General features: G+C 41.7%; 1 protein-coding gene across 1 annotated transcript in view; it reads right to left on the bottom strand.

The window, feature by feature from the left end:
- The window catches only part of mad1l1 (mitotic arrest deficient 1 like 1), a 187,212-nt gene that overhangs the window by 125,331 nt on the left and 44,381 nt on the right, over positions 1-17,500 (bottom strand). The window contains 2 exon segments of the mRNA XM_084075417.1: positions 5,165-5,221; positions 6,343-6,483. Of these exon segments, the coding sequence (XP_083931543.1) occupies positions 5,165-5,221; positions 6,343-6,483 (198 nt within the window).

Genomic DNA, 17,500 nt, shown 5'->3' on the forward strand with positions numbered 1-17,500 from the left:
CCAAGAGAGAGAGAGAGAGAGAGAGAGAGACCTTTACTGCATTGGTTCTCAAAGTAGGGTCCGGGGAGTCCAGTTCCAGGGGGTCCCCAGCTAAATGATAGATTAGGCACCAAATGGACCCTTATGGGTCTGTAACTCTGAGAGTGTACAAATGGGTACAAACGGGTCCATTTGGTTCCATTTGTACACTCTCAGAGTTAAATTGACATAGATTTTACAATATAAATTGCGGTCCAAGTGATAGAAATGCCATTAAATGGGGGTCTGTAGCCCTAATGCATGTCAAACTGGGGGTCCTTGAAATTAAAATGGTTGAGAATCACTGCTATAGAGCCGTAAAAATCTTCTCTTATGGGGGTCCCTGGCTTATCTTTTAAAATGGGGGTCCGCGGGCTAATAAGTGTCAATTTGGGGGTCCTTGACATGAAAAAGTTTGAGAAACACTGCTTTACTGTACAAGAGAAAAAAGGGATAATCACATGTATAACAATATAGTCTAAGGCAACCCAAATCAACCCATTACATATGATTAGACCGGTAAAAAAAACGACAGGATTGGATGAATCAAAACATAAGATTTTCCAAAACAAACCGTACGATTAACCACATGAACCCTAGCATCTCACAATAGCCAAACAATCTCAACAATGTTAACCAAATCAACACAAGACTTTACTAAAAAACAAAGACAAAGGGACAACAAAAACCACATACAGTAAGAATCAATATGTAAGATCAGTGTCGCAATGCTGAATTGGAACGTGGTTGCACTCTATTTTAATGACGTTGCGCGCACGTCGCTTAACCCATTAAGACCGGGAACGCATCTGTGTCATTTTAAGATTTCTTTGGCTCTATAAATATACAAGCCCATAAATAGATACACAAGCTCGTAGCGCGGCACCGAGTGCCGCGCTACGAGCTTGTAGATCTGCTATTTATTTGTTTTAATCGTGAAAATGTGTGCAAATCTTTGGTTTGAATATATATATACTTTTTTTAAAGCGAAAGTTTTTAACTCAAATCTTTGCTTCTTTTTTTTACTTATGTTGCTATATTTTCAATGGTTTTCAAACTTTTTTCATGTCAAGGACCCCCAAAAGAATATGTATTTGTCCGCGGACCCCCTCCCATCTAAAAGTATTTTGTTCCAGGGACCCCCAGAAGCAAAGATTTGCGTTAAAAATGATTTGCACACATTGTCAAGATCTTTCTAAAAAAATAGCAGATCTACAAGCTCATAGCGCGGCACTCGGTGCCGCGATATGAGCTTGTGTATCTGCTATTTTTGAATAGCCAAAGAAATATTAAAATGACACACATGCGTTCCCTCCCCCGGCCTTAAAGGGGTTAAAGCACTTAATCCCTTTAATATGTTGGCTATTCAAAAATAGCAAATCTTCAAGGTGGGGTCCGCTGGGCCAAAATTTGGGGGGGTCCTTACCAAGGCACAAAAAAGGTTTTTGAGAACCGGCGAGATATAGAGAACATCAGTGATGCCAGGCACAGCGACAACAACATATCAAAGAGATACTGTACTCTGGGCTGTAGTGTTGTTGTTGGCTGTGTCTGACAGTAGCCCCTGTGTATCCGTGTGTGTGCGTGTGTGTGTGTGTGTGCGTGCGTGCGTGCGTGCGTGCGTGCGTGCGTGTGCCATCATGTGCTTCTCACAATGAAGAGAGAAATCCACATCTCTCCCATTTCAACCCTGATCATCTTCTTCCTCCTCCTCCTCATCATCAGACAGACAGACAGACGGACAAACAGATCAATCCCTTCATGTCCCTCATCAATCTATCCACCGGCCCCACTGTGATGTCCTGTTCTCTTCTCTTCTCCTCTAACCCATTAAGACCTGGAACTGTGTCATTTTTAGATTTGAGCTAAAAAGCTTTATTTTACACTTTTGGCCATTCAAAAATAGCAGATCTACAAGCTCGTAGCGCGGCACCGAGTGCCGCGCTACGAGCTTGTAGATCTGCTATTTTTGAAAAATCGTGAAAATGTGTGCAAATCTTTGAATATATATATATTTTTAAAGCGAACATTTTTAACTCAAATCTTTGCTTCTGGGGGGTCCCTGGAACAAAATATTTTGATGGGGGTCCGTGGCCAAATACATATAATTTTGGGGGTCCTTGACATGAAAAAGATTGAGCACCACTGATATAGAAACATACGTTCTTCAGAATACTGTTGGGATTTAGGAGACATGTAGAATCGGCTTCAGGTCTCAATGCGCTAATGTATCCACCCTGTTCCAATATGCTGCTCGTCTGACCTATTCCGTTTCCCTCACTCGCTGTCCTTTCTCTTTGCCCTCTCTCTCTCTTGTATCTTCTCTCTCTATGTCTTCTAGTCGTCTTTCATCCCCTGTCTCTCCGTCTCTCTACATAGTCAAATCCCCAGTGTTTGTTTAATCTCAAAGTGCTACAGTAGAGAAGCATTGAAATAAAAATAACACATCTAAAAAACAAAAGTAACAAAAAAAAACAATTAAAAACATGGAGTAAAACCAGAATTGCTAACCAAATGCTTTATTAACCCATTAAGACCGGGAAAGCATCTGTGTCATTTTAGATTTTAGCTGTATAAGCTTGTATATCTGCCATTTTTGACATTTTTGACTCAAATCTTTGCTTCTGGGGGTCCCTGGAACAAAATATTTTCAGAAGGGGGTCCGCGGTCAAATCCATATCATTTTGGGTGGTCCTTGACATGAAAAAGTTTGAGAACCACTGATGTTATAGCAACATACGTCTTTTCAACAAAACAGATTTAGAAGATATTTGTAGAACCTCCAGAAGCAAAGATTTGAGTTACAAATGTTATATATACAGTATATGTATATTCAAACTAAAGATCTGCACACATTTTCACGATTAAAAAAATAAATAGCAGATATACAAGCTCACAGCGCGGCACTCGGTGCCGCGCTGTGAGCTTGTAGATCTGCTATTTTTGAACAGCCAAAGAAATCAAAAGAAATGACACAGATGCGTTCCCGGGCTTAATGGGTTAAAAAGGAAAAGTCTTCAGTCCTCTCATGAAAGCATCAGTTTACAGTGGAGCTCTTATGTCTGTTGTTATCGTCTGGTTGGGCTCTATATTCGGTACGTTTCTCCCATTCCACCCCTTCAGGGTGATAATAAGACCCTTCTCCGCTATCGCGGCGGGGTCTTATCACCCCGTCGGGGGGTTTATCTCTCAACAATGACCGGCTCGCCGTTAAATATTCCTTGCGTATGTTCCTGTGTGAAGTATCACAACAAGAAGAGTACGCCCGGAAATCACGTGAGCGCAACAACAACAAAAAAGCTAGGCACCTTTCATGTTAAAGCAGTGGTTTTCAACCTTTTTCATGCCACGGACCCCTAAATTGATATACATTTGGCCGCGGACCCCCATTTGAAAATGTTTTGTGCCAGGGACCCCCCAAAAGCAAAGATATCAGTTAATTTTCGCTTAAAAAAAATATGAATATTCAAAGATATGCACAATTTTTCAAGGTTTTTCAAAAATAGCAGATCTACAAGCTCATAGCGCGGCACTCGGTGCCGCGCTATGAGCTTGTATATCTGCTATTTTTGAATAGCCAAAGCTAAGTTGTTAAGAATGATTGTGACGCTATTAACTCATTTTGCTGGGGACCCCCTGGCACTCCCTCAAGGACCACTGGTGGTCCCCGGACCACTGGTTGAAAACAGCTGTGTTAAAGGATTTATAGAACTACATTTTCCTCTGCTTTCTGTTGTTTTCTGCTTGTTTTTTTCTAAACACAAGCCACATTAAAAACGGAATCTGGAATGGAGACCGGACAATTTCGCCCTACTACGACAGTAGTAGTGTAATGAGCCCATCTCCGTGAGGACGGAGGTCACGGAGAATATTCCATGATGTTTCAAAGGTACAGTAAAATCGCTGTTTTCTGCTGGCAAGAGGACGGTAGACATCTTAACACATTCAGTGCCAAAAACGTCGCTGGCCGTTTTTCATAATCCAACCATTGAGTACTTTTTTTTTCTTTTTTTAAAGTTTTTTTTTCTCCTTCACAGCACCAGGAGATATAATTTTTCGAAGATTTAGACTCTCATCCACTTCCTGGTTAACTTATCACTTTAAAAGCCTATATCTCGGCTCCTGTGTACTTTTTTTTTTTTACTACGTATTTTTGGCAAAACATGCTATTTTCAACCGGCTGCAACTATGGAACGGATTACAGAATGTTTATTTTTTTTATTTTTTTAAATTGACAATTTCAACGATTGAAAACAATCGTTAAATACGCTGGCACTGGCTGTACCCTGTTTTAAAAAACCTCTGACACTCATTGTGTTAACTCAATCAGTCAATCACCGAGTGCCGCGCTACGAGCTTGTAGATCTGCTATTTTTGAAAAATCGTGATTTGATTTTTTTTAATATTTTTTTCGAAAAACTGTTAGGATTTAGAAAACATTTTTAAGAATCGCCTCAGGTCTTAATGGGTTAAAGCAAAAAAAAAATATCCTAAAGTAGCAAAAGTAGCAGATCCACAAGCTGAAAACTCGAGCTTGTAGGTCTCCTAAATGTGATGCTTTTGTGTGACGCTGTAGTACGATCAAGTCGGGCGTTCAATTTACCAAAACACAACACGTTTAAACATAAGAGGTTTCTTTCTGCCCGACAGCAAACGATTTCATAGTGTCTGCTCATCCTCATGGCGTCTTGGTCCTAAGACAGCAGAGGTAATTATACTGCTCTATCCAGACAGGTTGGATTTCATGCGTCAATTCTCATCGGCGCGGCCGGGGTTGACGTCTCCCCGGCAACACAACGGACCGGCGCACACGCTGTGTGCTGGGAGAGGGCGAGGGGCCAGACACAAGAGAGAGAACGAGTGAGTGAGTGTGTGTGTGCGTGTGTGTGTGTGTGTGTGTGTGTGTGTGTGTGTGTGTGTGTGTGAGAGTCTCAGAGATCGAGAGTAGGTTCCTGATTAGCAATAAATGTGCAGAGCTTTAGGTGTAGCACGTAGCGCCCAATACTGTAGCCCACGGGTGGGAGACGGTGAGTGAGTGAGTGTGTGTGTGTGTGTGTGTGTGTGTGTGTGTGTGTGTGTGTGTGTGTGTGTGTGTGTGTGTGTGTGTGTGTGTGTGTGTGTGTGTGTGTGTGTGTGTTTCACTAACGTTTTGGAGTTGCAGTTTGAGGGCTCCTGTCTCTTCCTGCGCCTTGGTTAACTGGGCCTGTGGATGGAGAGAGGGAGCGAAAGAGAAAGAGAGGGAGATAGATTGATAAAATGTTTCTAGGATTAGTATGCAAAATGTTACACAGCCGTTTCAGCTTTTTTAAATTATTATTCTAGTAAGCCAACTGTATATTTTAAATTGTGTCTATGTTTTGATTTGTTTTTGTTTTTTTTACACTTGCTGTGGCAATGTTAACATATGTTTTCCTGTGCCAGTAAAGCCCCTTTGAATTGAGCCACAGGGCATAGCAATGGAGGCAATTTTGTGGTGCCACAGATATAACACCCATTTAAAAAAATGAATGGGTTTTCTACCTGTGGCACCACAAAATGTCTAAAGACACTTATCTAATATCGTCTCTGTCGGGGTGGAAACCTCAGTATGTCCAAAACTGTTACTTTACAGGATTCAAATTCAATACCAGCAAAAGAAGCAGATCTAAAAGCTTAAAACCTTTCAGCCGCGTTTCAAGCTTGTAGATCTGCTACGTTCGATGCTTTTGTGTGACGCTGTAGTATGATCAAGTAGGGCAGTGGTTCTCAAACTTTTTCATGTCAAGGACCCCCAAATTGACACTTATTAGCCCGCGGACCCCCATTTGAAAAGATATGCCTCAGGGACCCCCATAAGAGAAGATTTTTACGTCTCTAGCGGTGATTCTCAACCATTTTAATTTCAAGGACCCCCATTTTGACATGCATTAGGGCTACGGACCCCCATTTAATGACATTTCTATCTCTGGGACCCCAATTTATATCCTAAAATCAGTGATAATTTAACTCTGAGAGTGTACAAATGGAACCAAATGGACCCGTTAGGGTCCATTTGTACACTCTCAGAGTTACAGACCCATAAGGGTCCATTTGGTTCCTTACTATCCATCATGTAGCTGGGGACCCCCTGGAACTCCCTCAAGGACCCCTGGGGGTCCCCGGACCCCACTTTGAGAACCAAGGAAGTAGGGCGTTAATTTATTGGGGGGAAAAAACACAAAACGTTAGAAGATATCTCTATTATATTGAGATCAATATCGCCCAGCTCTACAACATGGTGCGAGAAAGACATGCTATAAACACGTTTGTGTGCATGTGTGTGTGTGTGTGTGCGTGCGTGCGTACCTCCATCTCGGCGTGGTTGCTCTGGGTCTTGTGCAGTGTTTCCTCGGCCTCACGGAGCCTCTTGTTGAGCTGTGGTGAGTATTCATTGGGGGCCAGCTCACTGTCGTAGGACTCTAGGATGGCACGCATTCCATCACGCTCCTGACAAACACACACACACACACACACAGGTTTCTGTTACTTGTGAAGAAATTTAAAAAAATGTAACCGTATTCAATCCAGGATCCAAAAAAAAACATAGCAGAGCAAGCAATCCAGCATCTACAAATGTCTTCTAAATCCTAACAGATTTGTTGTTTCTACATCAGTGGTGCTCAAACCTTTTCATGTCAAGGACCCCCAAAATGATATGTATTTGGCCGTCGACCCCCATATTTTTTATTATTTAGTTCCAGGGACCCCCAGAAACAAAGATTTGAGTTACAAATGTTCGCTTTAAAAATATATATTTTCAAAGATTTTCACAATCTTTCATGATGTTTAAAAAAAATAGCAGATCTACAAGCTCATAGAGTGGCACTCACGCTATGAGCTTGTATATCTGCTATTTCTGAATAGCCACAGTATAAAATAAGGTTATAGCTAAAATCTACAATGACACAGATGTGTTCCCGGATTGAATGGGTTAACACATTTTTCAATGCGTTAAGCCTAAAGCCCATAAAAAAAAAAGCTGATCTACAAGCACACACACAAACAAACGTGTCGCAGCGTGTGCTTGTAGATCCGCAATGTTTTCGGTGCCACGTCATCGGCCACACAACTGAGTATAAATCATGTTTAACTCTTAATTCCAACCCCTAAACCTGACCTCTACATGTCTGATCGTCCTCACAATGTCTCTTATTTCTCATAGCGTTGCTGTCCGGCAGAAACCAGCTAACTTCATTTTGGCGCTTTTGCATTTTTCTACCATAAATCAGTGCTATTGAACACCCTTTACTGGTCTGTGTGTTGGTAAAACAAATATTGAACCAATGAAAAGCATTAAAAAGCGCTTCTGACAAAACCAGCTATAACTCCATTGGATCCTCAAACTTTCTGCTAAACCAGGCCAGCTAACTCCATCAAAGGGGGGTGGAGGTAGCTGGTTTTGCTGACTCCAGGCTCCACCCCCTTTTGACCTCCATTCAGCTGTTCTTATCAATGATGAACAAAACCTCCTCATTTTTTTTCATTTCCTGAAAAATTAACATTTTGGAGTTAGCTGGTTTCTGCCGAACAGCAGAGATATTCTACTACTGCATACTGGAATTGTGGGGACATTTGGTCCTCACAAGCAATAGTAATACAAACACAAACACACACACACACACACTTGATTGAACACATTACATTCATTCATTCATGTAATTGTACCAAACCAAATCAGTGGTGCATGTTGACACATTTCAATGAAAGTCAAATGGTGGAACAGAACGCCCCTCCGTTCATCAGACGTGTGATCGATAGAAGCGTTTATGTGTGTTTGTATGCTGCGCCCGTGTGTCAACTAAAACGGATCAAAGTCCTCTTTATGTTTCCCCTAACGTGTCGTGCCCCATCGCATTCTACACCATCACTCGGCGTGCAAACGTGCCAGACGATGCCTAAATATGCAAATTAAGCATGAAGCATTGTGGGAAGGTGGGGCGGGTTCATCTGGAGAACGAGCCAAGGGAAGAAAAAAGGAAAAAAAAAGGGGGGGGGGGGGGTCTTGTCTTCATTCCTGTTCCCCCGCCCCGTTGTACGCAACAATCACATCAAATGGCGAGCGGTCCCCGGTAAACAAACTGGAGAGCTGATGTAATTAAATCACCAGTCATGACAGACAAATGTGTTTGCAAATGAAGCGTTACGTTGTCTCATCTCTGCCGTCAGAGCTGTGATGAGAAGATGGGCCTATAGGGGCCGTCTGACCCGTTCTGACACACACACACACACACACACACACACACACACAAACAGGCAAACTCCAGTGCTTCTCCTATGTGTATTCAGCAGTGGTGCCACACGCCACCATTCAATTTAAATGAGTTTATTGTATTTTAAAAAGGGCTGTGTGTGTGTGTGTGTGTGTGTGTGTGTGTGTGTGTGTGTGTGTGTGTGTGTGTGTGTGTGTGTGTGTGTGTGTGTGTGTGTGTGGGTAGCCGGTATATACCAGCCATTGACTGATAAAAATGTTTAATTGGCCGTTAATTATAAACATCACTGGCCACCGTGGCTGACTGGGAAAATGCTGTCTATTGTATCATTTAAGCCTATTATTAATATTAGCATTTGGATGAAGTAAACACAACACTGCAATACATTTAACAACCATTAAAACAAAGTTTTTATCATGATACTGAGTTAATGTCAGTGTGGTCTAATTCGTCGTACGATGATATCGCACGTTGAAAATATCAGACCTACAAGCTCACAACGCATCGCAGCGTGTCACGCGCGTTGTGAGCTTGTATGTCTGCTATTTTCGATGCGCGGCACCGTCATGCGGTGAAGCACAAATCAAGCTTTACACCTAGATATAGTGGATCTTCTGAGCAAGAGAGGAAACAACAGATTCACCTACAGTAGCAGGGGTGGAACTGTGTGAGACATGGCAGGGCCTTTGTGCTAGTAGCTGCTATGAGGATTTACAACGAGACACATTACGGTCGCTCTGTCAGGTCAACAGTAACATAGCTTGAAATCAGTGGTGGAAAAAGTACTCAATTTTTTTACTTAACCCATTAAGACCTGAGGCAATTGTTAAAAATGTTTTCTAAATCCTTTTTGAAAAGAATCTAAAAAAAACTTTTCAAGATTTTTCAAAAATAGCAGATCTACAAGCTCATAGCGCGGCACTCGGTGCCGCGCTATGAGCTTGTATATCTGCTATTTTTGAATAGCCAAAGAAATCTAAAGTGACAGGGTCTTAATGGGTTAAGTAAAAGTATCGATACTGCAATGTAGAAATACTCCGTTACAAGTAAAAGTCCGGAATTCAAAATTCAAATCCAAATCCAAATCCACAAAGTAACTAAGGTTTTCAAATAATCGTAGTGGAGCAAAAGTTTTAAAAAATGGCTCTGAGATGTAGTGGAGTAGTGAAGTAAAAGTATAGACAATTTGACATACTCCAGTAAAGTAAAAGTACCTCAAAATTGTACTCAAGTACAGTACTTGAGTAAATGTACTTAGTTACTTTACACCACTGCTTGGAATAATTAAACTTCCCTGCCAAGCCAAAGTGCAGTAACTACAAAAAAAAAAGAAATCACTGAAAAATTGGTTTAAAAGTGATTCAACTGGTCTGCCAAATGAGATATCTGCATATGCGTGATATTACACTAATTGCACATCTGTTCTTGAGGTAATTGTTTATCCCCCAAAATCACGAGGGCTAATTTGACCTTTGGGATACACAAATAAGTCGGTGTGTCCAAAAACGTAGTAACTGCACGTTTGGCTTGGCAGGGCAGAATAGCTGAATCAAGGACTCTGACCTCTAATGACATGTTTAGGGCAGGGGTCTTCAACAGGGGGTCCGGGACCCCTAGGGGGTCCTCAGGGTTACTTCAGGGGGTCCGCCAAATCTTTGTGTGATAGGATTTTTCTTTTTTACCTTAACCACTTGAACCCTAGCATCCCTTTTCTGAGGAGAACTTTAGCCAAAAATAGCAGATCTACAAGCTCACAACGCCTCGCAGCGCGAGGCGTTGTGAGCTTGTAGATCGGCTATTTTTGGCCAAGAGGTATAGGTGTAGAGGGAAAAAAAGAGCAGACCAAGAAAACGAAAAAAGTATAATCTGAAACACAATTTTATACATTATTGAGGGGGTCCAGGCTTCATCTCTCTTTCGACTAGGGGGTCCTTGGCCTGAAAACGTTGAAGACCCCTGGTTTAGGGTATTGCTATTGTACTGGTTGCACTGTGAACACTGTCACTTCGCATTGCACTGATTGAAATGGACACTTTATTTGTTCTGGGGCGGGATACGGTGAGAGACAGTAACCTTGTGTTGTTTTTTTACGCATAGTGCAGGACAGTTGTATACTGTAGGTAATCTACTTTGTCATCAACCTTTCTCTGTCTCCCAGCAATGCACTCTCGCGAGATCTAGCACCAGTAAACACAGGATGTTTGCGACATCTGCGAGATCTAAGACTACTTGTGTGCCATTTTGCACCTAGTGGTGAAAACTGAGATGGCGGATCTTCCTAAATAAAAGCACTTTGTGCCGTGCTGTGAGCTTGCAGAACTGCTATTTTTGAGTGGTGCTAGCCACTCCAAGGACTGACTTTGTCCGTCCGTATGTTATGTCCGGGTGTCCGTATGAGCACGACCTGAGCATGACCTCAACAGCTGTGGCTGATTGCAAAACAAAGATGCAACCAGTTACACTAATTATACACAAACAGGAGTGCAACACACACACACACACACACACACTTTTGAGAAAAAAATACTTAAACTCAGTAAAAATACTTAAAATGATTAAAATACACTATCCTACTATAATTCTAGTAACCTCTGTGCGTGCGTTTGTAGTGGTGGTGGTGGTGAAGACACCCGGTTCTCCTCACTGGCTGGACCAATTGCTCTGATTTTGCTCACAGCCATTGACCATTACCATCTGAACTTAACTGTGAAGCCCGTTTTTCAATTTCATCAAATCTCAGCTTCTTATTAGCGTTTTTGTGTCAAAGAATGTCGTCCCATAGCTGCGGCTGCCCAGCTATGGGACGAACTGCCTCCCGGGTTGCCAGATCATGTGCGCATATCCCCCCACGGATGCGCTGCGCCGACCGGGTATGGTCTAGTATATACACTAATTATACACAAACAGGAGTGTAACACACACACACACACACACACACACACACACACACACACACACACACACACACACACACACACACACACACACACACACACACAGACACACACACACACACACACACACACACACACACACACACACACACAGACACACAGACACTTTTGAGTAAAAATACTTAAACTCAGTAAAAATACTTAAATGATTAAAATACGTAAAAGATGTTAAAATGAGTAAAACACGTAAAAGTCAGTAAAAAATACTTGGGGGCCAGTCTTAGGCTAATAATAGCTTAATGAAATGAACTCATGATAGGCAATTTTTTTTTAACTCAAATCGTTGTTTCTGGGGGTCCCTGGCACAAAATATTTTTGAGATGGGGGTCCGCAGTCAAACACATGATAATGTATTACTCTAAGTATTACTGTATGCGCCAGGGCACGTGGCAGCTGTCAGTCTCAAAGACGCCCGACTCCCTCACAGAGAGACACAGGCATAATTTCCCATAAAGAAGCAAGAGGAAGAAAGAGAAGCAGAACAACATATTCAAAGTTATTGAATAAACAGGGCGGGACACTTGAGCACGTAATGTCATTATTTGACAATTCAGATCTCATCCCCCACGGGGCCTCACACATCCACTTCTGTTGATTAATACGTTTTACTTTTTAGACCCACCTTGAACCTTGGGAGTGTTTGCGATTGTTCTGCATGATGAGGAGTGTGAGTGGTTTTTGCTGTCGTTTAATGAATGTCAATTATTTTCAAGATGATACTTTTATTATACTTGAACATGTAAACTAGAAAGACATTTCTCATTACCGTGCACGGATGTGCTCGAGTCTCAGTCGCCGGGATATACAGTACGTGTTTTATTTATTTATTTATTTATTTATTTATTTATTTATTTATTTATTTATTTATAGGTAGGACCCATGTACACAGGACCTAACAATTGTACAATTGTATAATTGTTAGGGGCGTCCGTCCGTTTGAGCACGGCCTCAACAGCTGCAGCTGATTGCAACACAAGGATGCAACCAGTTACACTAATTCAAAGGCACCACTCTTCACACTAGGTGTGATTTTTGTTGTTGTTTTTTTACTGCCATTTCTATTGTTATTTATACATTAGCGTTTTCTTTTCAGCCACTTTCTCTTGTTGCTGCAATGTCAAAGACCCAAGAATTTCACTCGCCTAATACATACATAATGAGATGCAATAAAGACTCTTGGAATGCTGACTGGAGAAGACTCTAGGCCTCAGAGAGAGAGAGAGAGACAGATGTGCATAGTGGTGTAAAAAGTACTCGAATGTTTTACTTAAGTACAAGTATCAACACCGCAATGTAGAAGTACTCTGTTACAAGTAAAAGTCCGGAATTCAAAATTGACTTGAGTAAAAGTACAAAAGTATTGGTATCAAAAATGTACTTAAAGTACCAAAAGTAAAATCCCTAAAATGTTTGAAAATAGCCGATCTACAAGCTTGTAGATCGGCTGTTTTCAAATAGCCTAGGTATAAAATAGGGCTGTAGTGGTTAATGTATGTTTTATAACGTCATAATTTATATCTGCAAAGTGACTAGTAACTTAAGTGTTCAAATAATCGTAGTGGAGTAAAAGTACAATATTTGCCTCTGAGATGTAGTGGCGTAGAAGTAAAAGCACAGACAATTGGAAATACTCCGGTAAAGTAAAAGTACCTCAAAAGTGTGCTTAAGTACAGTACTTGAGTAAATGTACTTAGTTACTTTCCACCACTGGCATACTGTACAGTACACACACACACACGGCACAAATGGGCCGTGCATCTACCTGCTAACATCCCATAGTTCCCTCTGTTCAAACCGGAGTGAGGTGTGAGTCAGCATTTCTCACCCCGCCCCCTCCCCTGTGCTATACGTGAGCGCGCCTGCTTGGGCTAATAAACTCAGAGCTCTCCGGCATGGAGAGAGTGCCAGGGGAGAGCCGGTTCATTTGTGCTGCTTTGCGAACACAAAGCCAGTGTTCTTCATCCCCAAACCCCGGGGTCTCGGTGGAGGAGGAGGCCTCAAGATGGCTAGTGGGGTCAGCTCTGGACCAAAACATGTTTTAGAGAGAGAGAGAGAGGATTAGAGAGAGGGAGGATTATGACAATCTCCTCCGGCTGGAGGCAAGCAAGGGGATGGGGGGCGATGCGACTTCAAATCAATATCACCGGTATTCAGTGGTGGAAAGTAACCAAGTGCATTTACTGAAGTACTGTGCTTAAGTACAATGTTGAGGTATTTGTACTTTACTTGAGTGTTTCCAATTTACTTTTACTTCTACTCTACTACATCTCGAATCCAAATATTATACTTTTACTGCACTAAAATCATTTGAAAACTTCAGTTACTTTTCAGATATCAATTATCATATTATAAAACATACATTAACCACTTTAGCCCCATTTCATACCTAGGTTATTTGAAAATAGCAGATCTACAAGCTCACAACTTGTAGATCTGCTATTTTCAAACGTTTTAGTTCTTTTACTTTTGGTACTTTAAGTACATTTTGATGTCAATATACTTTTGTACTTTTACTCAAGTACATTTTGAATTCTGGACTTTTGAATTCCATTGTGTCTTTGGCCACAAAGGGCCAAAGCTCAGAGACTTAATGTCAAAGCTTGTTGGAGGTTGATGTAAACAAACAGATAGATTGGTAGAAATAAAAAAAATCCCCATTCCAGCATTGTATACCAGTAGTTCTCAAACTTTTTCATGCTAAGGACCCCCAAATTGGTATGTATTTGGCCGTGGACCCCCATCTGAAAAGGTTGTGTGCCAGGGACGCCCAGAAGAGAAGAAAAATCAAAAGTAATCAAAATCACATAACAATTTTGATAATAATGTGCAAGCTCGCGCACAAAGTGACGTGCTGCGAGCTCGTATATCTGCTCTTTTTGCATAAAGTGGTTCAAATGATTGTGATGCCACGTTAACTACTTTTGCTGGGGACCACCCCCCCCCCCCCCCCCCACGTTAACTACTTTTGCTGGGGACCACCCCCCCCCCCCCCCCCCCAAGGACCACTTTGAGAACCAATGCATTAGAAAAAATGTTACTGTGCCTGATGTGATCTGAACACTGTGTTGGGAGTCATAGTAGCAATTATATTAGCTCAGAGGTTAGCATTTGAAAACAAAACGATTAGACGAAGAGCAACTTAATCAGCTTGAAGTGTCAGCCTCTGTCACGGTTCATTAAAAAAAAGAAAAAAGAAAGAAAAGCTGTCTGATTGCATCCTTCAATGAATGAATGGAGTTGGACTCATTTACACTCCTTCAATCAAAACTGTGCTTATTTTTGCCACTGGGAATATTTGTCACAGACCATCAGTCAACTGCCTGCCTTGTAATTGTCCATATTGCATTGAGGTTTTCAAAGGTCAGAGGTTCCCAGAATCTTTCAGCTCGAGACCCAAAAGAGACATTTGGTGTCTCCCCGTGACCCAAACTTGCAAAAATGCAATGTAATATACAACCGATGCTGCTATTTTTTGAAAAATCTATAACATTTGTCCAAAACTTTAATTATATATATTTTTTAAGCAAACAATTGTAAAATATGATGTTCCAGGGACCCCCCAGAAGCAAAGATTTGAGTTACAAATGTTCGATAAAACCATACACACATATTTCATACAATAAAAGACAAAACAATTAAAAACAAAGCAGAACAAAACTATGAGCTTGTAGATCTGCTATTTTTGAATAGCCAAAGACATCGCCCTACTTGATCATACTAGTGTCACACAAAAGCATCGAAAGTAGCAGATCTACAAGCTCGAAACGCGGCACTGAAGCACCCAGGAGGAAGTGGACTAAGAAAGGGGAGGATCCAAACCCGCGTTTTTTTTCTAAAGGAGGTTGTGCGTACCGAATGGGTTCCCAGATTGATAGAAATATGACCCAAATGGGTCTGTGTTTGCTGGGGAAACTGTATGACCTATGAGCAATACGGCTGCCATGTGTGTTGCCCTTCGGATATTTATCGTCTATTAAAAGAGTAATGAAATTCACACAATTTATCTAAATAAAAATCTGTGACTTCCTCACTGATAACAACTCTCATTTTAAATACAACACACACACACACACACACACACACACACACACACACACACACACACACACACACAGAGAGAGAGCGAGAGGGAGAGAGGACACATGAGAAACCGAATAAAGGGCAAGGAAGATAAATCTGTCATTACCCTTTTCATCATTTTATTTAACGTTTGAGTAAAAAGCGAAAAATTGCTTTTGGTCAACTCTATCTAACACGCATAGACAATGCCACTAGGTGTGTGTGTGTGTGTGTGTGTGTGTGTGTGTGTGTGTGTGTGTGTGTGTGTGTGTGTGTGTGTGTGTGTGTGTGTGTGTGTGTGTGTGTGTGTGTGTGTGTGTGTGTGTGTGTGTGTGTGCGCGCGCGCATAGCAGCGCCCTCTAAGCAAGAGAGATGACACTGACATAATTGATTGCTATTTCAAATCCCAGCACCTTCTAATCCATCCAATTGTGGGACCGATGAGAACGTTAATTTAATTCCAACGTTCCCCTGCTCTCTTTAACAACTGCCGTCCAGGCTGCCCTTGGGCAAGGCGTTTAACTAACGGCCCCCCGTTCACACACCAGCACTTCCGTGATCTAAAGCACTGGTTTTCAATCTTTTCAGGCCGCGACACCCGCCAAAATAATCCTATTTGAACTGGGGACCCCCCCCCACTCTGACAAGCACTTGGAATTGTAGGAGTTGAGGCATTGCATTTAGTTTGACTCGGTTCAACAGATAAATATTGTGGGAAAAAAAGCTGATCTACAAGCTCACAACGCATATCAACACGAGGCATTTTTATGTTTTATCTTAGAGGTATTAAAAAGGTCTTTAATTGACACTTTAGAATTATGCAGATACCCTGTAGTGTATACACGTATACTGCATGCTGTGGCAGGGTGGATGGACTGAGGCAACGAAAAGCGGGGCTGCGGCAAAGTTGAGAAAAGCTCAACTTTACAGGTCATTACACTGATGGTTCTCAAACCTTTTCCAAGTCAAGGACTCCCAAATGGATATGCATATAACAGCGTGTCACGTCGCGCTGCGATCTTGTACATCTGCTATTTTTTGAATGGCCAACGTATAAATGGATAAAGTGGTTAAAATGATTGTGATTCTACATTAACCCATTGAGACCTGAAGCCGATTCTACATGTCTCCTAAATCCCAACAGTTTTCTGAAAAACGTATGTTTCTATATCAGTGGTGCTCAATCTTTTTCATGTCAAGGACCCCCACAATTATATGTATTTGGCCGCAGACCCCCATCAAAATATTTTGTTCCAGGGACCCCCCAGAAGCAAAGATTTGAGTTAAAAATGTTTGCTTTAAAAATGTATATATTCAAAGATTAGCTTGTATATCTGCTATTTTTGAATAGCCAAAGTGTAAAATAAAGCTTTTTAGCTCAAATCTAAAAATGACACAGTTCCAGGTCTTAATGGGTTAACTACTTTTGCTGGGGACCCCATGGAACCCTTTAGAAGCATGGTATACTTCTTCTTCTAAGGCTTCTACTGGTTCTATCGAGTGAAGACCCAGCATCGCTTGCAGCCAGTAGCAGTCGTTTGACTTGTTTCTGTCGCAGGGACTTGAAATTGCAATAATAGATCACAATGTCACACCTCTCTTACCTGATAGACGGTACTGCTGTGCCGATCTACAATAGATTGTGGATTTGCCATTCTCACTAGTGATCGTCCGTGAATCTTAATTTGAGGCAAAAAGTTTGAAATAAAAAGTGGTATCGATTTGAATTCAAATGGCCCCAGCCCCCAAACCACTGTTAACCCTTTAACACCGGGAACGTGTCATTTTTAGATTTCTTTGGCTATTCAAAAAAATAGCAGATATACAAGCTCATAGCGCGGCACCGAGTGCCGCGCTATGAGCTTGTAGATCTGCTATTTTTTTGAAAAATCGTGAAAATGTGTGCAAATCTTTGGATATATAAATATATATATATTTTTTTTTTAACTCAGATCTTTTCTTCTGGGGGGGTCCCTGGAACAACATAGTTTGATGGGTCAAAAATGACACAGATGCGTTCACGGTCTTAATGGATTAAGGAACCACTGCAACAGTGGACCTGTCGGGCAGAGAGAGAGAGAGAGAGAGAGAGAGAGAGAGAGAGAGAGAGACTGCAAAACCTCAGCAGTCAGCAAAGCGACCCGCTCGCCTCCCCCCCCTCTCTTTGTGATGAATGAAGGCGGGTGAATGGAATTGATGAGCGTTCAGCAACGCCCGGTCCGTCCGTTTCGGCAACGAACG

This window comes from Gymnoscopelus microlampas (assembly GCF_963454915.1).
Source record: "Gymnoscopelus microlampas genome assembly, chromosome: 2".
NCBI lineage: Eukaryota > Metazoa > Chordata > Actinopteri > Myctophiformes > Myctophidae > Gymnoscopelus > Gymnoscopelus microlampas.